Here is a 24,986-nt window from a genome sequence, read left to right on the forward strand (position 1 = left end):
CACTTTTGAGAGTAAAGCAAAACTGGATAAAATTTTAAACACTTAAAGGGCAGATACAGCTTTAAACAAACAGGAAAAGGACTTTTTTTGAAGAATTCCAAATGGATTTAAAAATTCTCGTTTCTGCAGAAAACAATTCCTGCTTGCAAGGAATGAGGCTAGAAAAGCATGTGGTACCCTCTCATCCAAACATTTGCTTATTACCTTCAGATTGCTTACAGGAGTAAGAGCTTAAGGACTTGAAATCTTACGATAAATCAACGTGAAAATTACAATAAAATCACTATTTCGTTTTCCTGGCTGGAGAAAATTATATTGTTAGATAAGCTGAGGTGACATCCCATAATGTAACCATGACATAGACTTGACATCAGTGAAAACTTTATCTCAGTATTTTGGATCTGGATTCCCCAAACCATACTATTCAGAGCACTTTCCTTGACTGCAAAAAGATTAACTTTAACTGCAAGTGTGCCTGCTATCTGGTGTATTTAGAGGACTGTTTGATCTTGAATTTTTTCATTTGAAATTGATGTTTTCTTTTTGTCTTCTTTTCTTGTTTTGTAGAAGAATGTCTTCCAAGCAGGCTACCTCTCCATTTGCATGTGCAGCTGATGGAGAGGAAACAATGACCCAGGACTTAGCATCACGAGACAAGGAAGAGGGCAACAGTGATCAGCATGCGACCTCTCATCTGCCTCTACATAATGTAATGCACAACAAACCTCACTCTGAGGAGCTACCAACTCTAGTCACAACCATCCAACAAGATGCTGAGTGGGATGGGGTCATCTCAGCCCAACACAGAATGGTGAGTTTCGCAGTTCTCATAGCAGCTTTCAAAATCAGTATTGTGAAAGACTGTTCACTTCCATACTTCCATTTTGAAAGACATGTTCAGTACAATCTGTCAAGGGTGTGAAGCTTTTTAAATGTTAAAGTGTCAGCGTTAGCAATAGATCAACATCAATATGGTGTAATTGTAAATTACAACTGTATAATCTTGTTAAGTATACAGGTCTATATGAATGAGGTCATTTGATGAGTTCACCTTCGGAAAGGAAATGCATCTATTTATCATGTTTTCATTCAGACCTTGATTTATGTCATAACCTCTCTAGGTCATATATTCAAGCATTAATTTCTGACAGGAGGATGTAGCTCACAACTGTTTGTCATCTGCAAAGTGTCATGGTGAAGAAAGAAACTTTAATGTCTTTTTTTTTTTTTTTTTCACTTGTGTCTCAGAAATGGAATTCACCAAATTTAGAATATTATAGCTTCACACTACAACAAAGAAGATGGCATTTTAGGTGACACAAACATCTTGCTGTATTCATTAGAAATTACAACTTTTTGTGAAGGAAAAACGTTTCAGTAACAATGTCATGCTCTTCTACTCCAGATCATCAGTTTGTATATAAGTGACATTTCAGGCAATATCCTGATCGTTCTTATTCTCTTCAGTAGCCTAATTAGAATTATTTTCCAGTTGTAATTCTGTCCCTATGCATCCCCAAAACTCTGCAATATATGAGTAGGCTGAATAAAGACTGAATGGGCATAGCATCTCAGTCAATTTATTTTCCATGAACATGTTCCTGAGGAACAGAATTAAGGTATATGCAGCACCCAGGTGTTCTGTAAATACAGAACATCGTAATTCCAGGCTAGCCATAAAGTGACTTTCACAGACGTTAAATTCACAGACATTAAATTCACACAGTTAGTTTAAAAGGAATACCCTACCTTTTCATAAAATTTCTTTTTAAATATTTTTTTTCTTTTTTATTAAATATTTATGAGCAGATATTTTTTGAGGAAGTCTTTTTTTTTTTTTTTTTTTTTTTTTTTTTTTTTTTTTCCCACTGCAAATCAGCAGCTATCAAGGTTAAAAGAATAACAATTGTAGATTTTTTTTGGCAGCTCTAACAATAATGACCTTATTTCAAATTGGGCTAGAAATCATAATTCATATGCATTAATCAACACAGAGGCTAGGATTCTTCATGCATATTGTGATGCTTAGAATTCAAATCCTAATTAAACAATAGCACTTGAATAATATGTATTCTGTTAATACAATTTTCTTTCCCAAAATCCAACTGACTCAGAAATTTAGACCAAACTAGAAAAATGCTACCTAATTTTAATGTGCATTTTAACCTAGTTCAGCACTTTCTGCTAGGCCTAAAATATTCCTGTGTATGTGGGCTACTGATACGAAGAAGGAAAAATTCCTTTTAAATTTCAACCATAAAAATTGCTCTAAAGGCGCATGGTTGTAGGTTAGTAATTGGGCAAGGTAGGTTCTAAGTTGTACATAGGCTTCTATGCAGAATTCTCCCGTCTGAGAGAATGGAACCTCATTTTGGATGCCCAAGTCATGCAATAATAAGCACATCAGAATGATTCTAACCTGCTTCTATTTATCAGGAGAGCAACCAGGGTGTAGAACAGAAAGGGCTGAACAGATCTGTTGGTGAAAAAATAAATCTGTGAATTCATCAGCCACCTTCCTATTCATTCAATGAAGCATATGCTCTCCGGGAATTTCAGTCTTAGGACATCAATGCCATTGATGAAGCGGCTCTTTTTCCCAGAGAGAAAGGAGTCCCTAACCTCTGGGAGTCCCTCAAAGAATTTGTTTTTGATTCAGGCTGTTCCTTGGACCTGGAATAGTACTTAAGCCAAAATACTAGAAATTGATGTAGTGTGATCATTTGTACCCATTGGCATTGCTCGAAAGTGAGCTTATGCTTACAGCACCAGAGTGCAATCTCTGTTTTCCTTCTTAATGCTGCACTACCATGCCAACTCTTGCTGTACCTCTGGACAGGCGTGAATCAATACCCAGCTTATCATGTTTCAGAACAGGTGCATAAACTTTGCTTGAGTGACTTAGCACTCTGTTTTTCCTCCCTCCTTTTTTTCAGTGAACACTCCATCATATATATAGATGAATGTCCTGAAAATCATTAGGAGTTTCCACATTTCCCTTGGGTCAAATCTGGTGGTGAATATATGTCATCCTTATTTAGGTAGCTCTCAGCTAAACCAAACAGATATTTTTTTTTCTTTTGCCCAGCTTAAAACCTGGGTATAATTTACAAGGTTTGGCTAGAAGTTCTCAAGCATGCTATTTAGTTGTACTTAAAATAAATCTAAAATGTAAAGATCAAGGTCCTAGTGTGTTTACAGTCTAGGTAAGATAGAAGACTAGTTAGATCACTACTGTGAAGTGGTATAAAAATATTTTTTCTTCTTGAGGGACTGTCATTTAAGTAACTTGTTAGTTTTTTTTTTTTTTTTTTTTTTTTTCCCTTACTTACGTCCTTTATGAGAAATCCTTTAAGCCTCAATTAATTGTGTAAAGTTTCTCTGAAACACCTCAGACTCCAAGCAGGCACCGTTACTGCTAGGAAAAAATCCAGAGGTGCCTGCAATTTTCCTGATGAAGGCAATTTTGTACTCCTTTAAGGGAGGATAGGAGGTTTCTTTCCAGAAAAGCAAATTCCAGAAGGTGGGTTGGACTGTTCTGGGATAGGTGCTGTAGTAGTGATCACTTTTCTGCTTAATAAAACCAAACTCCCAGAAGGTAAGTGCTTTTTGACCTTTCACAGATGGATCCTTCCAGAGCAGATTTGAAGAAGCACCTGCTCCTACCATTTACACTGGAAGTAAAGGCAGTAGTGCTGTCGTTAAAATGCATCAGAAATGTGTATTATCCGGTTATAAGATAGTAAACTCTCAGAATTCTGTGTCAACATATGGGGAGGGAAGAAGTCATCTTTCATGTGGTACCTAATTAAGGGCACAATCCTGCGTCCTTTGTGCCCTTAAAACTACTAGGGAGGTCGCTGAAATTTATGAGAACATGCAATATGCATTGTAGCATGCCGCAAGGGCTGTAGAGATACTAGGTGGAAAAAAATCTCAGTAATATTTTTCAGGTTGCCCTGTTATGGTATTTTTTCCAACACTTATCATATGCAGCACTTTCTGTAACATAAGATACCTTTAAACTACATTGTGTATTATGATAAAAAAAAAAAAAGCGCACTGGCTAGAAATGTTTTCAAACTTTCACTCCCTTTTGATATCAGGCATTGCTTTCCACTGAGTCCTTTGTGTATTCTGAATGTCTGGAAGCCAAAATATTTTGTTTTAACTCCCACTCTATAGTATTTCCCAGCTGTGTACTTATATGGTGTAATAAAAGGATTTAACAAATGGGAAATAGCAGCTGCATTTGGAAATTCCCTTTGTGCTCCCTTTTCATTTGACAGATTCAGCAATGTGTAACAACTGTAACGTCAGACCTGTAATGACTTACACTGCGAGTATCGTATCACCAGCCAATTTGATGTTACAGTGGGGAGAAAAAAACAACCAAAAGATTTGGGCCTGTAATTTCATATTGCTGAGCTGAAAGGTTTATATGTATATTTCTAACTATAACTTAATATAAAAGTACCTGGGCATATGGGTATTTATTGCTGCCTGTAGATCTACTAGAAAATAAATGTTGTTTAAGGTTAAAGACATATCATTTTTTCTGCAGTAAACTGTAGGGAAGAGGGCAAAGTGGTACCAAGATAACAGGGAGGAAACTCTGCTGTCTTCTCCCGTGGACAGTGAGTAGCAGGCAGGAAATGCAGCCAAATTTAATGAATTGTATCCAAAAGCTGTCTCTCTTTGGGCAACAGTCTGAGAGAGGATGAGAATGGAAAGCCAGCAGAACTTACTTTTGCTAATTTTAATAGTAACTGAATTTTGTGTCCTAATAATGCTTATTGGTAATTATGTAAACAAATAGAGCATCTTAATTTGTCCTCTGTTCACTGGAGAACCAGGAACGGTCACCATCTTCATACAGAGCCCTTGTGAGGTAAATTATAAAGTTTTTTTTAATTTTTTAATTTTTATTTTTTTTCTTTAAATTATTGGGAGAAAGCAGTGCTAACAGCAAGCTGCAAAATTAGATGGACAATGGATTTAATTCACTTTGAGGAACAGGGTGGTGTGTTGCCATGGTTGTAAAGGCTAGTTGGGAGCCTTCTTTTGAACAATGAATTTAGGCAGCTTTAACCTAGTGAAATCTGAAATTTTCTTCCAAACTACTTTTTTTTTTTTTTTTTTTTTTTTTCTTTTCTTTTTTCCCCTCCTAAAACAGTAAAAAGAAGAGAGAGGCAAATTCCATTCCCGTCCCTGACCCCACTATAACAATCTGGTAAGAGGCAGAATTTCAGAAGAACTCTCAGGGCCTGGGATCACTGTACTTGAGCAGTGGCTGCCCTTTTCTTTTCTCACCGGAGTTCCTCCCCTGCCCACCACTACAGGCGGTAGATAGACAGTATGTGCATGCACAGAACGAGGGCATCCACAGCTTTTTGCTCTACCATTACATGAAGTGATGCAGTGAGAGACTGTTAAGAGGAACCATCTGCAGGTCTAAAGGATGAGTGTTATTTCCCTGTGACCAAGGAAAAACACACACAGAGACATATACAAGTTAATTACCTTCAAATATATGCTACATTTCCTCATATATTTTTAACATAATTCATAAAACCTTCGGGTTTAGAAATTTCTCTCATTGGATTTTGTGTCAAATGGGAATATTGACATATATTTCATAATTTTATTCAGTCTCTATCTTCTGCTGAATTCTTGCCAAAAAAAGTGAAAAGCTCGCTACTTTTCCACTGTATCTGCACATCCATCTCAGCAATACTGATAGCAAATTTTTGTATGCAGGAGGAAAAGAGATTTTTATTGGTTAGTTTTAAAATAATTTTAAATCACCAAGTATCAAATTTACCTTTATATAGCTTCAGCAAAACCATTGGCATCAGAAAAGCAGAAATAGGTGTTCTGCAGGTCCTGATGTTTCAGTGCTAACTGTCTACAATAAGACACGCAGAATCCAGTCGCTTTTCGTGCCCTGCATCCTTGCTATCCTTGAAAGATCTTCCTTTTAAGGAAAGTAAACTCATTTTTTTAGGAAAGATTATTGAAAAATGTTTACACATGCTACACTGTGAATTTGTTGTTACATAAATTTGTGGCCTCAAATTCTTAAAAGTTATGGATACAATTACATGTTTTTAAATTTTATTTTTATTTCATCTATGGGCTGGATAAAATGCATCATATAAATATGATATAAATGCATATAAAATGCATCAAATATAAATGCCCTAAACTCTGGCAAGTCTGTATCTGCTGAATTGCTCATGCAGCTGTTACTTGCATGTACAAATCTGAATTTTGTACATGATCTAAAGCAATTCTACTGTGCTTTGTGATACTATTTCTGGATGCCAGGTAGTGCATTGCAATTTTTATCTAACTAAAGAGATAAATACTTCATATATGATTGCAGGGGTACAAAGTTTTGGCTGAAACTCAAGTGTGTGAAAAAACAGACGATATGATATTTTGTTTTTTCATAAAATAGATTTCAGTGACAAAAATATTGCAGAAAAGATGGAATGTGTTTTTTTTTTTTTTTTCTTTTCAAGCAGATAGCTTTGATTCAAAAAGCATTCAGGTACATGCTTAACTTTATTAGGACTACCAACAACTGTAATTTTAAGCACCTCTGAAGGCTGGAAAGGTTAAGGACAATTGTAGTAGCTTGAGCACAAAAAGATGTTTACCTTTTGTATTAAAAGCAATAAAGCAATTCCCTAACAGTGTGCAGGATAGTGTGCTTAATAGGGCTGCTGAAATAAAAAATCAACTTTTTTTTGGAAGAAGAATCAAGTAATTTTTCTTTTTTCTATTTTCATTTTGACACTGCGTAACTTATTTTTGTTTTCAAATACAAGGTCTGTTTTAAACATTTCACCATATTCTGGGGTGAATTGTGTTTGAATAGAATTAATCATCACCTGAATTCTTCACAAAAGACTTGTAGTTTATGTTCCTCTAGACCTGTAAACATTTTGTTCGGTTCCCTTATTTTAACGTTTCCATTTTATATAAAGCAATTTCTGAAAAGTTTTTAATTCAGTTCTGTATATTGACATGAATTTTTTCAAAAGTAGAAGCATTAACTCGCTCTAAATTGTTAAATTCTTTCCTTGGGCAAGAAGGAATCAGGTATGCATGCTGATTAACACACTCCAGTCATTAACATGTGATTATGTGGGCTGCATATTGAGCACCTGCCAAAAGATAAAATCCAGCACTTTACTACATCTGTGCAAGGACTTTTTGCATTTCTTTTGTACTTTGACAGCTCAAGAAAAAACAGACTTTGGTATCTTTGTTCAGCATAATAAAACTGTGTACATAAAATGTCTTCATGGAGGAAGGAAAGATACTACTTGTATTTGTTTTAATCTTAGAGGCCGTGAAAAATCCACTGACTGAGACTTACACAGCACCAAGTGTAATATGAATCTCTTAATGTAGTGTATCACTGACGTTCATATACAGTTTACAACATTCTTGCATGTTTATAAGGATTATCTTTTCTGGGGTTCAGCCAATGTTATTCTAATTCACAACAGTTTTATGTGATACCTTTATGTCTCATAAATGTCTTGTTTTTATTTCAATCTTCCAAATGTTTCATCAGTGTTTACCTTAAAGAAATACAAGTACTCTTTGCAGCAGGCTGGTTTCCTGCATGCATTCCTCTGCAAATGCTAAAAGGGAAACATAAAGCATATAATACATGTCATGTAACTATATACAGAGAAGGATTTCCATGTGCATTTGATATTGCTGAAAACATAAATACAAATTTTATTCTGATATTTACAATAGATCTAGTTATAAGTTGGACAACTGAGAGGACCTAATAGGAGGAAGTTGGATATATACAAAGTGGTCTGGAATATCCTAGCCACACAATCCTTGTTTTATTTGGCAGCTTCTGGCAGCATACATCACAAAGTATGTGTCTTTATTTACCGAAAAGGTAAACAGTGCTAATCAGCTGGGACTGATCACAATGCATCTCCAGTTTCAATTTAGATGAAAATAAAAGTCGAAATACTCATTCTGCAAATGGTTCTTCCATTATTTTTCCTTAATACAAGCATTTGACCGACGTCCAGGGCATAAAATCTCAATATTGTTTTGTCTTATTACCAAGCCTAAACACAGGGAGTTAAAGCATATGGTTGTTGGGTGATTAAGGAAATCCTTAGCATTTAACTCTTACAAAAAGACACATGAGTTTATGCATATAATTTGTCAGTGAGTTGATTGCCATATAAAAAATGATTGGTCATTGTATTTAACAATTTTGAGGTGATTTTCTGTTCTGGAATGGGAGCAAAATGCCTGACAACATTTTTCAGAGATTTTCTCAATTGTGAAGAGAAGGCTTTAGGTCACATCATTGAAAATTGTGACCTTTTCTGAAATCACTGTAGCAAAAAGCAGGTGTGTCTGGATTCATTTGGTTTGTTCCAACAGCTGAGTTTGGGACTGCTGCAATTAAGTGGCCATATTTCACATCAAACAAAATTTTGTGCCCATTCCTTGCAAATAGGTATCTAGTCTTGCGGTGGCCTATTCATAAGGCCAAGTGCATTTAGCGTATGCTTGATTATCTTGTCATGCTGCTTTTAAACCTTTTCTCTAAAGTAAGTGATTTTTCCTTTTTTTTTTTTTTTCCCCCTCTCTCTCTCTTTTTTTTTTCTTTTATCATATCCTTACTTGGCCTAAAGCTAGTGCTTGATGTTGTATTCATTCTTAATGAGGTTTTAGATGAGTATAAAAAGTAAAATGCAAGCCTTTTACAGGTTGTATTCAACCTATGCTCTGGCGGTGAAATCAGTGTAAGTTTTATCAGAGTAAATGCTGAGTTAAAGACTTGAGGTTTTATTCCATTACTTGTCATTTGCCCTCCCACTAGCATCATTTGCTGAGACTTGACAAATGATGTTCTCTTAGTAGCTCATAGCAGTCATTCTCAAGCCTTCGATTTAAATAAATCTTCCTTAATAAAACTTTTATTTTATTTTATTTTATTTTATTTTATTTTATTTTATTTTATTTTATTTTATTTTATTTTATTTTAAGTGGATAAGAATTGGAAACGATCACTTAGATTTTTAATTTCTCTTAATTCTGTTTAATTAAATTCCTCAAAATGGGAAACCTTATTTAATATAGTGATTGGAAATGATTTTGTAAACATTTGCTTTCATTATATGTTAACTCCAGACTAGTTCCAAGTGCCAGCATGCCTCTAGTACTTGGAATAAAAACCACTCTAGATATCCAACTTTCCTGGGGTGTTTACATGTGTCCCATTCAATGCAGAGACAGATAAATATCCCTTTATAACAGAAAAGCCTCATCCACATGGAAATAAGCAATTCAGCTAACACATTTTATGTTAGTAATATTTGCTTTCTGCTTCTTCTTGGCCATTCATCCTGTGATTTCAGCTGAGCTCTTACAGAAACAGTTCTCTCTCTGGCTATTGAGTAGGATTACAGTTGTCAGCTTTCAATCAAAGTTTGACGGTAGTTATTCTTAAATTGCTAACTAACACTGTGACCCTGCTTTTGTACAGCCCACAGTTTCAATTCCCAAGTTTTCCTCTTTTATCACCTTCAGAGAGCATTGCTCTTTGAGACAGAAGCTGTGCTCCCTGCAAAGAACATAAATGCCACCATAAAGAGTCAGTGATGTCTCTTTATTAGAATCCACAGTTTCCTGCACTCGCCTCTTCCAAGGCTCCTGACCAGAGTCTGTGTTGGTCTGTGCTTAGCCCTCACCAGGATGCCAAAGAGAGATCTGTCCCAGGCCTGACTGCAAAAAAGCCCTGATGTGGAGTCCCCAGATTGAGATTTCTGCATCTCAGCCCCCCAAATGCAGGATCCATTTGTACTTTGGCCATTCAGGGGAAGGAGCAAGAGTACGTACTCTGGTTCTAGCCAACAGCCTTTCACCTATGGAACTCTCATTTTGTGTGTTCGCTCTGTGTTGGAAGTGGAAGGGCTTCACAAAAGTTGTCACAATTTGGCTCATGATTAGGTTTGCAGACTCTGCTATGAAAATTAGCTTCCTGATATGAAAAATATAGGGTCAACTTTTAACAGCCTTATTTATATTGCTTACAGCAGTACTCCCTCATTTGTCTTAAGCTGTTAGAATCTAAATACACAAGAAAATAAATAAAAAAAATAAAATCATGAATATTTGTTCAATCAGAAACTATCTAGAAAAGCATAAGAAGTTTCCTTCACTTGCACAGAAATGAAGCAGCTATCTTTAAGAATCAAACCAGTGTAACAGTTGAAATTTAGTGAATGTGCATGCTAAAATATCATTTACTCAGCATAAGAGGCATGCCAAAATATTTATACATATTATCTTAATGTAACAGTTTTAAAGGAACTATAACAGAGTGTGAAGAAAATACTGATACGTGGGCAGAGAGAGTCCCCAACTTTATTTATACTAGGCTATTGTTTGCAATTATTCACAATAGTATCTGCTGTTAGTAAAGCTGTACTTTGAGCCACTCACAGAAGCTCCAAAGGGAATGGCCGAGAGGCCACTCATGACCTACACCACATGGAAAGCTGATAAGTTAGTACAAGAATACTTCTGTTGAATCACCTATACTGAAAGTAAACGAGCTTGAAGAATGCTGCCCTTAAAAAAAATACAAAACAAAACAGAAAACACACAAAAACAACAACAACAAACACCAAAAAAACACCACCACCAAAACACCACCACCAACAACCAAAAACAAAAACAAAGACAAAAACAAAGAAAAAAAAAAAAACAAAGAAAAAAAAAATCAAACGAAAAGGGCAAGGATAGAGATAGCTTTCACCATATGGTAATGGAAATCTTGGAGTTGTTTTCATATTGACATAGTAGGAGGGTAAGTGAGGGTCTAGTTAAAAGAGTGATTTCTTGTGCTGGCAACCTATTCCTGAGTGAGTTGTGCCGTGGTATTGTAGTAGTCATGCCTCACAGATTTCTGATTTTAAGTCTTTTGAGCATATTTCTCCATTTTCTTAATTTTGAAACCTAATCCTTAAATTTTAGTGGCTATAAATAGGTGTTTAATCTGTTATAATAAGGACATTTTGTCAAAACACTGAGGACAGTGGGTTGAATGTTCCATAATAAAATTTTGTCTGGGCTAATAGGCTGGCAAGAAAATGTATACAGGAAGAATGTCCTTTATCTACCTTGATATTAAAAACCCACATTTCAAAAATAGACTCAATTTTGTCCCTGCTGAATAGTAAGCAGCTGGAATAGTGGTTCAGGCTGAGTTTCTGGCTTAAAATACTGGACAGCAAGATTTTCAATTTTAGTCATCCTTGCAAATAAATGTGTTTTTGACTTGACACATACTTAAATTTGACACAAGGCATAGAAGAAAGCCTAAGATATAAAATCATCATTTTTTTTTTTTTTTTTTTGTAAGCAGTCAAATTTATGCTACCATAATCTGTTTTAATTTTTATTTTTTTATTTATATATTTTTTTAGTTGTCTATTATTAAGGGTTAGTCCTGAAATGCCACCACTGTGGTGGGTGAAAACCCTTTGCAATACCCCTGTGTATTCTGGTATGGGCATAAAATGTTGTTCTACAATTACCCAATAACTTTGTGAGTGAGAGGATAATTTTATAAGTCTAGCAAAGGTATGGGACCCTGAGCAATCCACAGCAGATGTCACTTTGGATCAAGCTGAGAAGAACCCACTTTGCTACGCTATCTGTAGTAAGTGATACTTTTGCCAAGAACAACACTTTTTTAGGACTAAACTCAACATTTTACAAACATGTCCTTTTCTTAAATTTCTTTATTTTCTATGTGTTTCTTTCTTATTGGAAGTAAAATATGCTTCTTGCTTCAGCAGGTTATATTCGTTTGATACTGCCACTTTATTAATATGTCAATATAGTTTTATTTTTTGTTTGGAAATTAAGTTAATTCTAATGTAGTCAGGAAAAAAAACATAGTGTTTGCTGTGAATGAATTTCATCAATGTTGGGTGAAAAATGTTGTGTGGTAATTATTTTATCCATAGGTAGTATGTTTGCTATTTACCTTATTTTATTGTATTTTGCTTTTTACCTCTCCTAACATAGGAATCACAGAAATCAGTAGGAATAGCATACCTCAGAAAATGCACCTTTCAAAGGTACTGTCATGATCTGAAGATAGCATTTCAATTTCAGATTTAAAAAGACTTTTAGTAGCAGTACGTGGATTTTAAACAGAGAATGCAAGGATGTCCCAGTTGTCTAGTGTCTTATGTAGATATGGGATGAATCTGGGCACCAGATTATGTCCAGGTAAATTAAGCGGATATTCATATCAATCAGATATTTTCTGGCCTATTTTGCTGTCATCAGTTATGCTGAGAAGAGTGGACTTGTATGGAGAATTTTCATATGTGCAGATGGATTGCTTTGCTGGGTTTTGCAAAAAGAAAGCATTCAAGTTGATATTGGCTAGACGTTTTACTTAGCTGTACCTCTTCTTCTGTGCTTTTGGGAAAAATAAAACAAAAACACACGTGTGAAAAATACCTTTGGTAGCATCCTTTCTTTCCAAGCTTCAGGTCAAAAGAAATGGAGTAGTCGCATTATGTAAAAGGTGGCTTCATTAAGCTTCTCAAGAATAGGATCTCTTCTGTTATAGAATCCTTCATATTAACAAATAAACAAAAGTATATTTTAATATAAATAAACAAAAGTTAGGAAAGGAGAACTCAGGTTCTCCTTTCCTAACCATGAATTTATTTTCCTATTCTATGGTAATAAGCATAGCGGTCCTTTTCTGTTCTGGATTCCCAATTTTCTAGTGATAGTACTTTATGCATTAAAGCACAAGAAGCAATAAACAGCTTGTGAAGAGCTACTCCCAGACAACATATACAATCTACTAGTCTCTTTTCTGAGGATTCCTGGGCCATAGGGATGTTTTTCCAGGTACATTAGGAGGTATGCTGCTTTTCAGTGTCCATTGAGATGAATTTGTGATAGCCAGGCCATAAGATGTAGATCTTAAGTATGTAATGGTTGCATTTTTGGTCGTGCACGTGAGTGCTGGGACATAAGTTGATCCACTAAAGATTATTTGATCCACCAAGGAAATTAAAATCCTTCATAACTTTGCTGTAACTTTTATTTGATGTTGAACAAATGGGAAGTTGCAGTAACACCTACAGGGTCACCTATTTAGAGACAATATAATGGAAATTGCCCTGTCGTTTTGTGGTATGTCTGGTTTGCCGTGAATGTGAAATTAGTATAACCTGCTCATGTGATTGGAATAACAAAGAAAGCTGCCAACAGTAGATACACAGGAGTAAGAGTATCTATTCTGATTGGGTAGCTATAAAATCCCTTCTGAAGCCTTTTTAATGTTTCATTTTTGCTACATTTTATTTGTAGATTTTTCACAGATTTATCTAGAATCATAGAATACATGGGAATTGTTTTGTTTCTTGTAGATACTTGTGCATGCAGCTGATTTATATTTTTCTAGCTGAGTTTCACTATTATTAGATAAAGTATTTACACTGGACTGGTCTACAGTTTTTCCATTTGCCCATTTAAACCCTTGAATGACTTTCAGTTTGTGCAGTTCTTCTGTTAAAATCACCTGCCACTCTTTTTTAACCATTTCTGATTTCAGAAAAAATGGGGCTCAAAGTCATCCTTGCTGGGTTTCTTAGGAGTGCCAATTCACTTCATACACCTCAAATATAACAGCCATTTAGTGATCCCAATGCTACAGCTGCAGAGCCAAACAGTACAGAAAATAGCAGGGAGACCTTTTGCCTTTCTTTTATATATTTTTGTACTCTACATTTTAATTACCCACAAAAGTGACAATATAATATATTGTTAGTTGAGCAGATCCTCCTTCTTTCAGAGATTATCATTTGGCCTCAATTCCGTAAATGTTCATTATTTTCATGGAGTTTAAACTTGACTCATCTTCATTAGGGACATTTCAGTCTTTGGGGCAAGAAAAAATGTATGCGTGCTTCCTAATGGAGGCAGGGTTTGGAGAGTCGTGCATTATCAATGAAGGAACATTGTGCTGCACCGTGTATGCATCCAGATCAGAGAGAGGATAGGTTTTCAGGAGGAAGAACATTCAGTCAATTCTACTTGCTCCACAGCGTAGCTTTATCTTCCTTTCTCTAGCCTAAACAATGGATTTAGTGTTCCTCAGTGAGAGCATGATTAAAAAACTCCATTGAGCCTGATGGATATGCTTCATGTACTGTAAGAGGATGTTGGTTTCCTGAGAACAAAGTCCTTTCAAATTACTAAGATGCTCTTATGCTGTAGTCTTCAGAGGCAGAAAATGCCGTGTTATATGGTGTTAATTCTTCATTGAGGAAACACATTATAGAAAATTCAAGTTTTATATTTGAAAAATGTTAGAAGTTGCTTTTTTCATCTCCACTGTAACTTAGAATAAGGTTTAAGAATAGTTTCCAAAAACTACCTTGCATCATTGAAATTAAACCTTCCTTTTCGAAGGGCAACTAAACAAATTGAGCTCTGTACCAAGTCATCTAAGCTATCATTGTTCTGTGTGATATCTGAGTTTTTAATGAATACAAGTGGATGGGATGAAAAAATCTTTAATGCTTGACAGCTGAAAAAATTAAGTTAAAGATTTTGTTCCATGTCACCTCTCTGTCTGGGGTTATGTGCTTTCTTTCACTACTGCTGTGTTGACAAGAGTGCTGCTACCGCTCAGATACTACAGCGTAGTCTTCCAGTTTTTTGTTTTAGTGAATAAATGCATTTTCAACATCACTAGCAAATACTTCCTCCTTCCTGAACAGCAATAATAGTGCTGTGCTGATCATATACTGCTGTGCTTGATGACGATTTGTCACCACCGCCTTCTGTGCAGTCCGCAGCCCTTAGTTACCACACTTGCTCATTGTTCGTGAGCTCCTTCTGCTATATTGCACAGCCACTTCATAATCTGTTCAAGACTGAAGCAAAGATTTATGTATGTCATTATTGCCAATGGTTAATTCTTTCTAGTCCATCTTTCTTCAGACCTTGTTTCACCTGGGACTTTTCCCAACACATGTTTCTTCAGCGCTCTGTAGATGGCTATTCTCAGCTCATAGAGGAATAAGAATATTTTCGTTTCTATAGAACTATATGTATTGGGAGAATGACTTTTGATACAACTATTAATTTGTCTCTTAATTCTTAAATATATTGCTGCTATTATTATTAGTCTTTAATTTCAATGATAGTCTATTTTAGGACATTGAATATATCCACTGACAATACTAGGCTTTCTATAAACCAAAAAGTTTGATGGCTTTTTACCCCAGTTTTTTAGCATTCCTTGTCTGATATCGTTAAAAATGGTAATTAGAATAATTTTGGAAAGAGAACTGTGTGAGAAATTCCCGTGGTAGAGTTTTTAAGGGCAAATTGAAGAACTTGTGCTTTTTTTAGCTGAAAGAGTGGAAGCAGAGATGCAGCAAATGCCTGTGGTTGGGAGGATAAGGAGTCTGAGGCAGAGAAGTTCACGTAGGGCTCAACTATTCAGTGATATTGCAAAACTGATGAGACTTGGCCATTATTGGTTGCTTTTTTATGCTTTTCTTATGCTTTTTTTTTATGCTTTATAGCTTTATGTTATCTGTTGTAAAGGGAGGTGAACCTGTTTTCCTTCGCTTTTTTTTTGGCTATGTAATTTCCTTCTATTTTTGGCCATAAAATACATTTTCTGATGCATGTAGTCCTGCTGCAGCATACGTTACTTATTCTGTCACAAACTCATCTGTTTTTTCACTCTTGTCCATATTAGTCTGGAAAATAACATCTAATTTTGTATATTAGAACCAATATAGCCTTCATTCTAAAGAAGAGTATATGATCTAAAGAGGAGTAAATGAGCACAGATGGACACATACCACCAGCCTTGTTTAACTGTTAAGTATATTCAAATGATTTTCCTTGCTTTTCAGTCATTCCCTAACTCTTCTTGAAATTTTAAATTTTGTTGTTTTCTGTTAGCTTAGGATCCATCCAAAAATTATTTGTCCTTGCCTGTGTTCTCTTTCTCAGTGTTTTCTGTAATGCCCTTACTTAAGACACTAAAGAAAACTGCAAAATCTGAACACGTTCATTGAAAAAATGTTGAAGTGGCTTGTTTCTGACAAGCAAAATCCTTGATAAGTATCTCAGGTATGTAATACAATAGGCAGAAGCCTGGAGAAGAGTGGCCTTAAGGAAAAAGAGATTCCTGTCAAGCACCGAGACTGCAAAATTCAAATCATAGTGCATGTTTTAGAAAATGGAGGATATATACAGCATCGTTAGTGTGACAAACTAATAAATACTGCTTTCAACTGCAACCTGTTTAAGATCCTTCTGATGTAAGAGAGTAGCTTATATTTTGTTGTTTCTTTGCAGGAATCAGAGAGTAATAAGTTATGTTCCCTATATTCCTTCCGAAATACCTCTACCTCACCACACAAGCCCGACGAAGGAAGTCGTGACCGCAGTGAGCTAATGACCAGTGTTAATTTTGGAACACCAGAGCGCCGCAAAGGAAGCCTTGCAGATGTGGTGGACACACTGAAGCAGAAGAAACTAGAAGAAATGACCAGGACTGAGCAAGAGGGTATGTGTTGGATAAGACTGATACAGTTTCCCCACCCCCTACAAATTTTATGGCATAAGGAATGTGTTGGGTATCAAGAGCCAGAAAACTGCATAATTGGCAAAGACTAGGATAAAGTTATTCACAGGTTACCATGGCAATGGTAGTTTGAGATCCATTAGGGATTTTAGACAAATATGTCTGTTTTATAAAACTTTCTAAATTGTGTTGGTTGTCTGTAAGTAGAAGCAAGAATGTTGGTTTAGATAAAAACACTTACTTGAGAGGTTATGATGAATTCTTAACTGGTTGTAGAGTTGTGAGGGATGTTTTTCAGTGGTATTTGTTCTTTTTCTTTCAAAGACAAATGTTTATTTTAAACAATAGAAATGAAGAAAACATGAACTTTTATTGTGCCTTAGAAATTCTTGTCTTTTTTTCACCTGAATGACCCTATACCTGTGGCCAGGAGAATGGGAAACAGCTTTAAGTGTGAAGAGTACCTAGTTCTGACCTATATGTCTAGATCTGCAGCCAAAGAAATGTTTTTATTTTTATTTTTTATTTTTTACAGTCTGCTCAGATATTGTTACATCTGTTAAAAGAGTGAGAGAAAAATGAGGACAAACCTTGGAGCTGCAAGGCAGTTTATATATTCAGTCCTTATTCCGATATTCTCATCAACTTTGCTAAGATGCTTTTCTTGGTAGATACTAAACCAAATTGGAGAATGAGTTCATCAGCATATGTGTGCACAAGGTCAGGGCCCAACATGAAATTCTCTCACCATGTCAAGTAGAATGAAGTCTTATTTACTTCTGCAAGAATATCTTATGGTCTGTGAGTTTGTACATGAGTTTGAACCAGGGAAGGTGTGGAAGCAAAAGGCTCTGAAATAGATATACAGATACTAAGGCATCTGTGGGGATTCTGTTATTTTGCCAGTGTTGTTTTGTGGCATTAGAAATATCCCAGGAGGAATATTAGTAGTGTAATAGATCTGCAAAGCACTGGCACTGTGTGATCTCTTTTTTTTTTTTCTTTGAAATATGAATGAGTTCAGTATAATCTCAGCTATCCTCAGCTTCGTGATCTGGTCACAGCCTTCACACGGTGCATGTTTGGATCCGTTGGCTTCACTTGGTGAAGTAGATTTCACTACTTGATACTGAAACAATAATATGTTTAAATATGGAATGAAGTCATGTAGGGATGGAAGTATGCTTTCAAATTTCTTGGCACAATTGTTAAATGCCAGCACATAGATAAATGTGTTCTATAGGTGTCCTTTCTGAAGCTGGTGAAACATCTCTAAAGAGAGAACGTCCCAGATTCTTTACTACCATCTGTCTGTTTTCAGCTGTAAAGATCACTCTTTTAAAAATTGCTTTCTTAGATTTGGTGGTTAGACTGGGAAAACTATTTTAAATGTTACTTTGGCAAAGTTGTTTTTTTACAGTCAGTAACAGTCGTTCAACACTCCATGCTAATCAAAGGTCTTGGCTCATACTTTGCTGAGGGTGTATACAAGTTGCTGTTGATTATAGTGACACCACTGCTAAAACTTCTCCAGGGGTGCACTGAATGGTGTGCTAATAAAAATGTGCATCAAAAGGTTTAAAAAGAGTATTATAGTAAGAATTCAAGCATTTTGTAGCTTATTTTCATTGAGAGTTTTCTGCACTTCCTTAGTATTAGTATATGCTAGATGATTTAAGAGAGGTATGTGCACAGCAAAGGCGTCCCTCTCACTAAGTCTAAGCCTTCCGTGCTGTGTATTCTCAGCAGCTGTGATGTAAAGGTCGTTTCTGATCTATAAAGTAGTCCTGCCTCTTTTGGGCCACTATATACTGGAAAACTATTCTAAATTCTGTAAGTTCAAAGGTAATTGACTGTGTCTACATGTGAAGTTCTTTTAAATCTGTCAAGTATTTTCAGTAGAAAATATCGCTCCAGATAATTATTGAAAGTCTGACTGGTACTATATAAGCTAATGTGGAAAAAAAAAATAATAGAAAGATTGGAAAGTCTTCAGAATTTTATGCTTAGGTAATGGAGTGGTTTTAAAGTTTTGTGTAGATAGAAATACCAAAATTCTTGTCACAGATTTGAATACTTATTTCAGTATTTAGAAGTTTCTCTGAATTAAAAAGAAGCAAGCTCTCCATACTTGTTTGATTTGCATAAACTAACATTTTAAAAATAATTCATGTTTTAAGATTCTAATCTTTGTTGTGACTGGGTGCTGCAACTGACTCTGCACTGAGTCAGTTGGAGAAATGAGGTCTGAACTTATGAATATGTTTTTGCCATCTAACAGTCTATTTTAAACTAGCTAATTAATAGCCTAATTGCACATATATCATATATGATGCTCTTCAACACCTATCATTTAAAATGGGTTCATCTGGGGTTCTCTTCTTTAAATGGTATGGTGTCTTGATGTGTCACAAAATTGCTTACCCAAATTGAAAAACACCTGCTGATTTTTAGAGCAAATAGATAACATAATATAATTGATTTAATGAAGGTAATGGGGAACAAATATCTATTCCTGCTGTATAATACTGCGTAAATTTTGTGGGGCTTGAAATCCTGTATCACTCCTTTGAATAAATGACTAGTTTGTGTTAGCATTTTACAGGGAGGAGCTCCATGAATATCGATGTAGCTGTGGGAAATGGGCTAACATGAGGTCGTATGTCAAGTTAATTGTACAGTTAGAAGTGGAATAAAGAAGTCAAGAATTCCAGTCATCTGCTCTAACCCCTATGCGAGTACGGTAACAAGTCTCTTTCACAGTAATTAGTGGAACTTTCTAGTCCATCTATAGCATCTGAATTTGAGTAATATGAATCGCTGGTGTCAAATACGTAAATATTTTGCAGTACACCTTCAAGTGCTAGGTATCTCTTATGCTTGTATATTCTGCTTGTGGTCTCTGCTGTAGCTCGTAATATTGGAAAAAGAAATACGTACTGAAAGACTTTATTGTGTCTAAAAAGATATATTTAATCAGGGTCCTTTAGCTTCTGAAAATAAGTTGTCTAATGAGAATTTCATCTGAGCAGCTGTGACTGAGGAGGTCAGCAGGCATTGCCTAAGAGAATATGGCCCAGCTGGTTAAATCTGGTTGTTGTAGTGATTTAAATGGTCAAGTGCTGCTTGTAATCCAGGACCGTCTGTTTGTAAAGGAAAGAGTGAGTGCTTCAGCATAATGTACAGCTGTTTTAATCTCTCTTTAATAATAGTGCTTCAGCCAGTGTCATGTCTTGTGAACATGAGCGCCTCATACAGGGTTGAATATATGTTAGGTCAGTTTCCAGCATTATTTGTAGTATGAATGAAAACTGCCTACATCACAGGATAAACAACATTTTTTGACTTCACGGTCCAGTATTTTCATGCTTCGTACATTAAAACATTCACATATCCTAATTTGTAGTGATTTGGAAATGAGAAAATTGATGAGAAAATTCTAACCATAAGAAAAAAAATGCTACAAATATTTAGGGTTAATTTGAGTATGTAAAGACTTTGCTGACATGTGTTCTCGTAAGATAGAAGAGGTCAGAAATGAACAGGTGTCTAATTTAATCAACAACACTAGGCTCTAAAGCCTCTTGGATAACTTCAATATATTTATCTTCTGAGTTTTTCTGTAAGAAGAATGATTGTTTTGCTGGTTTATTTCCTTGGAAGTATCCACCAGTAAAATCTTTACAGATTCAAATGACGAGTGAGGTAGTATGGTCAGACTGCTGCTCTCCCTTTCTATACACCTTCAGTGAAAGATGTTTCTTTCAGAATATTGCTTATATTACTTTTGCATGACAGATTTACATCGCCAAGCTGCCTGGACTCTAGACTAAGAATTGGCTTCCAGACAACTATCCCACTGTACTTCATCATAAGCCTCTACGAGCAATAATTAGTAGTACATATCTTGTCTGTAGCTAGGAGAGCAGATTTCCCCCTTTCAGATCTGGAATGCTAGGTTGGCAGGTCAGCTGGCACTTCTGGGCTGGAAACTGGGCATGTAATTTCTGCTAAGTGCTAAGCCCTCGTTACTCAGGGCCTGGATTCCTAATTCACTTTTGACCTTGATTCTGTGCAATGTATACAGTATCATTTTTCAACCAAGCTCAGCTCAGAATTCTAGCACAAGCTTTTTATAAACTGCTTCCCATTCTTGTTTCCTCCTTGAAGACCATAGTTGAACATTCAGAGAGATCAAAGATATTTACGTATGCATGTTGGAATAATGAACATCTATATAAAGAGCAGTATATTCATAAATTCCCATCTATTCTGTGTCATGTGCACCTGTTTGTACTGTCTCTCCATGGATGGAAATATGTAACTCACACAGATACATAATACGTCTGAAGGTGGCTAAATTAAAAATTAAGGATTCATATGTAATATTCATTTTATATGCAATAGGGAAAACCTTGCTACAGTACTCTGTAGTAGTGGTTTCTTTTTTTGTTGTTGTTTTCCTGTGCTGCTTTTTTTTTTTTCTTCTTTTTTTTTCCTCCTTTGAGCTTCATTAGTTAATAATAATTGAAGGATCTCTTTTATATTGACTTTAACTAGATTGACATTTCCCAAAAAAATATTTGTCATGTCAGTAAGGACAGTATGCTCCTGTTTCTCACACACAAATATGTACACATTTCCAGTTGACTTCACCGAGAAATAAATAAATAAAAAAAACCTATCACATACTGAGTTTTATAACTGAATATCGATAAACCATTTGGGCTGTCATTTTATGCAGTTTTTTTTTTATTTTCAATCAGAACCTGTGTGTGCTCTATCACATTAATTGAATGAAGAGTTTCAATTTTGTATTTTTTGTTTTAAGCCTCCTGTAGCTGAGAACAGACTGAGTTCAGGCATGTACTCTTGTTTTCTTGTATACTTTGAAGCATGTAATCTTCGAGGGCTTTATGTGTCAGTTCCCTTCTGTGGATCAGGTCTAGAAGTGAGCTCTTGTGGTCCATTAATATTTTTAAAAGTTTTTCAGAATTTCTGTTGATTTAATTCAAATTATCTGTCTTGAGGTGTGATCTACAACCATGCTTTCCACTGAAGAAGGCATAGTCCCTGGTTGTCCTAATGCACCTGGCATTTCTAAACCTCTGTCTTTATTATCCAGTTCTCTTGGCGCCTAGAGATATTTTTTTATTTGTTTGTTTCAGGGTTTTAACAGTATTCCTGGGATTTTGTATTAGGATTATTCAAATGAATCGTTATATGTGTGTGTGTGTGTATGCTCTATTTTTTGGTGATAAATTACTATTACCGTTCTATTTTTTTTTGTATTACCTATGAAATACTGAAATACTGTGAAGTGGCAACAGGGATTCCTCTCAGCTAGAAACAAACCCTTTAGATGTGAAAAAAAATACACCTTCTTCAAAGTCCTTTCATCTTCTTTGGAAAACCTTGCCATATCTTCTTGGTACCAGGCTCATTATGCTTCTTTTTTCTTCTTTAGTTCTTAAAAATCGTATTTGGTTAGCAATTTTGCAATTGGGTATGTATATAGAGAAATGCAATGCATACTGCTTAACTTGATTTTTTTTGTCAGAAGCTGTGTGTAGCAGCATCCAGGTCCTGACTGGGGCCCAGGAATTCTTCTGTTAAGCTCCAAACATGCTTTCAAAAGGTCCCTGCCCCAAAGCCCATGCAATGAATGGATGAGTCAGACTGGGTTAGAGGAGGGAGATGCGGCACATTTCCCTAAACGGCTGCTTTTGCTTACCTCTCTACCATATAATTAGATGCAACTCCCTCTCTCTCTTCTCATTCAGCGATGTTTGTAAAATCACACTTGTCACTCCTTTTTCACACAATTTGTGCTTCTGTTTTAGAAAAAATATATTCCTTTGTTCATGTAATATTTAGGGAAGCTTTATGGATTTAAAAATTTCTAGTAGTTCATTTATTGAAATGTGTTGCTAATTTCAATGCCTTAATAGGTTAAAGTAATTTAGCAACATTACTGCAAAGAAAGTGGTTTCTAAGGTTAGTTCCCTGGTAACTAAAAGATGAGGCAGCCTACTTCCTTTCTATCTGAGTTGCTTGCTTTTTCAATCAAAAATTCATTCTTGTTTGAAGCAGAAATAACTTCAAGGAACTTGCTTTAATGACATTTATAACCCAACATGTGTTTAGGTCACTTTTTCTTCCAAAGGCAGATACAGCTTGTGTAATCTCACACTATCTGGTCATTAGTAATTTGTCTCATATTTTTATTTATCCTTCTAGGTAAGTGAGAATATATGCATTTTTGATTATGTCCTGTCTTATATCCTTCAAGTCTTTCAGAGTACTGGTTCATGATTAAATGTTATATCACAGATTTTATTTAAGAAATTGGAACATGTTGTCATCTTTCCACCTTCACTTTTATTATCTGGCTGTCTACAATGTAGTCCTGCTCAGTGCTGTAGCGTTTGAGTACCTGGTCATTAATCACAGACTGTGTGTGGATTCGGTATAATAATTCTTCAGCATTTTTCAGCATGTCTCATGCTACATTTGAAAGTTCCCCTTTGGTTTTCTTTATTCACAAAATTTGATTGTGACACAGAAATGGGAACAGAGCAGGCTTTTACATAGGTAATATGGTAATGAGATCTGTATGAGTAAATCAGTAGATGATGGAGACCATCTTTTTTGCTAAAAGCTATTACAGTTTTCATGTCCCTTCAGTTTGGAGTCTTAATTCAGGATCATTAACAAAAACATGGTGAGTTTGATGGTAGTATTTTTTAAAACAAGATCTGCTAGAAGTCTAGTGGAGATAGCTGCATGTGGACCGGTCAGGCAAAAAGAAACCTTGGTTGCTATCTGGCAGTATCTATATGTAAGATTTATGGCATTTTGTTAAGATTCTACTTTTATGGAAGTTCTGTTTCCTGGTACAGGTTGTTTTCTTGTTGAAGATTTGTACCTCTTCATCTCTACAAAACTGTTGCTTTTGCTAATTCACAGAACTGATTATAGCTTGAAACCTAATGTGGAGAGAGTCTGAAATCCAGGTCTCAATGTTGAAGATTGGGATGTCCCTTTTAGCTAACTTCTAACTCTCTAAAGTATTTTTGGGCATGTTTAAAGTATTTTTGGGCATGTTTTCTATCACCAATTTTAGACGTTCCCATTTCATTAGCCCTAAGTCATTCTGCCCTAAGTATCTGAGATGAGTAAAATCATTTTCATTAGTACAGATGGACTTTCAGCATTTCCTCATTGTCTCTGAACTTGAGTTACAAGCTGTTTTTGTAGACAGGAACAGATTAAACTGAAACAGGCTGGGATCTTCTCAGTGCCAGCATCTGCTGGCCATTACAACCATTTTCTCCCCAGTGATTGTATTTTCCAATGTCCTTCAGGACTCATCTCGTCTTTTTCTTTAATCCCACTGTACCTCTCAATCCTGGACATTATTTAATTATTTATTTATTTTTACTGTGTGATAAGTTGTCTCGTTTACATTTTATACATACTTTCTACAGTATGCTTATCTACCTTTTTGTCTCCTTTTAAGATGTGGTGTAAGTTCTGCTATTTTTATGCTCTTTGTATGATATGAGAATCATGATGACATAAAGAAACAGCTAAGAGACAATTTTTTCCTCTGGACCATAAGAAAGGCAAGTCCAATATGAATGGGTACAAATAACATCAGGCTCTGTGATGAAGAATGCAAGCGATTAAATAGCTGTAAAAATATGGCAAGTTGCTTCAGATGCGTGATCTTGGCAGTGGATAAATAAATTCAGACTTCATTGGTTTCTGATGTACTGTGACACAGGTGTTATGATCAGATCATGCTTTAAAATAGGAATTGAACTACTTTTCTAGTCATCAGATTAACAGTAGGGACTAGATGGCAATGCTTCCCTTCTTTATGTTGCCAAGGTAAACATAAAAAAAAAATAAAAATAAGGAAAAGGTAGGACTCGGATATGGCCAATCTTGTATGTCATTGTCTTTTCAAGTTCTGGAGGGTGAATGACCTCAGATTTCTTTGGTGATGAACTTTAGTTTTAGTTAGTCTTATTTACTTTGCCATTCCTGCTGTTTTGCAGCCAGGTCTAAAAGTGCTTTAAGTGCTTGTGACTGGGGTAATGAATGAAAATTTCTTTCCAGCACTGAGAGTATTGCATTAGACTGAATAGTCACCTTACTTGTAAAAGCACTATTAGAGAGGGGCAGCTGTAAGTAAGGATAACGATTTGTGTCCAGTGCTTATTTACTGAAAAGTGTAAATGTATTATTTATTGAGAGCTCTCCAGACAGTGCTTGTCAGAATAAAAATGTCAACTCTAAGCAAAATGTTATAATACATAATAAA

The 24,986-nt window shown here is 35.5% G+C and overlaps 1 protein-coding gene across 19 annotated transcripts in view; it reads left to right on the plus strand.

Annotated features, from left to right (window-relative positions):
- The window catches only part of SOX6 (SRY-box transcription factor 6), a 380,820-nt gene that overhangs the window by 145,567 nt on the left and 210,267 nt on the right, over positions 1–24,986 (plus strand). For all 19 annotated transcript variants that reach the window (XM_068685194.1, XM_068685208.1, XM_068685193.1 and 16 more), the window contains 2 exons: positions 568–811; positions 16,426–16,636. In XM_068685194.1, the coding sequence (XP_068541295.1) occupies positions 568–811; positions 16,426–16,636 (455 nt within the window). The remainder of the gene's footprint in view (positions 1–567; positions 812–16,425; positions 16,637–24,986) is intronic.

Source organism: Anas acuta, chromosome 5 (genome assembly GCF_963932015.1).
Source record: "Anas acuta chromosome 5, bAnaAcu1.1, whole genome shotgun sequence".
NCBI lineage: Eukaryota > Metazoa > Chordata > Aves > Anseriformes > Anatidae > Anas > Anas acuta.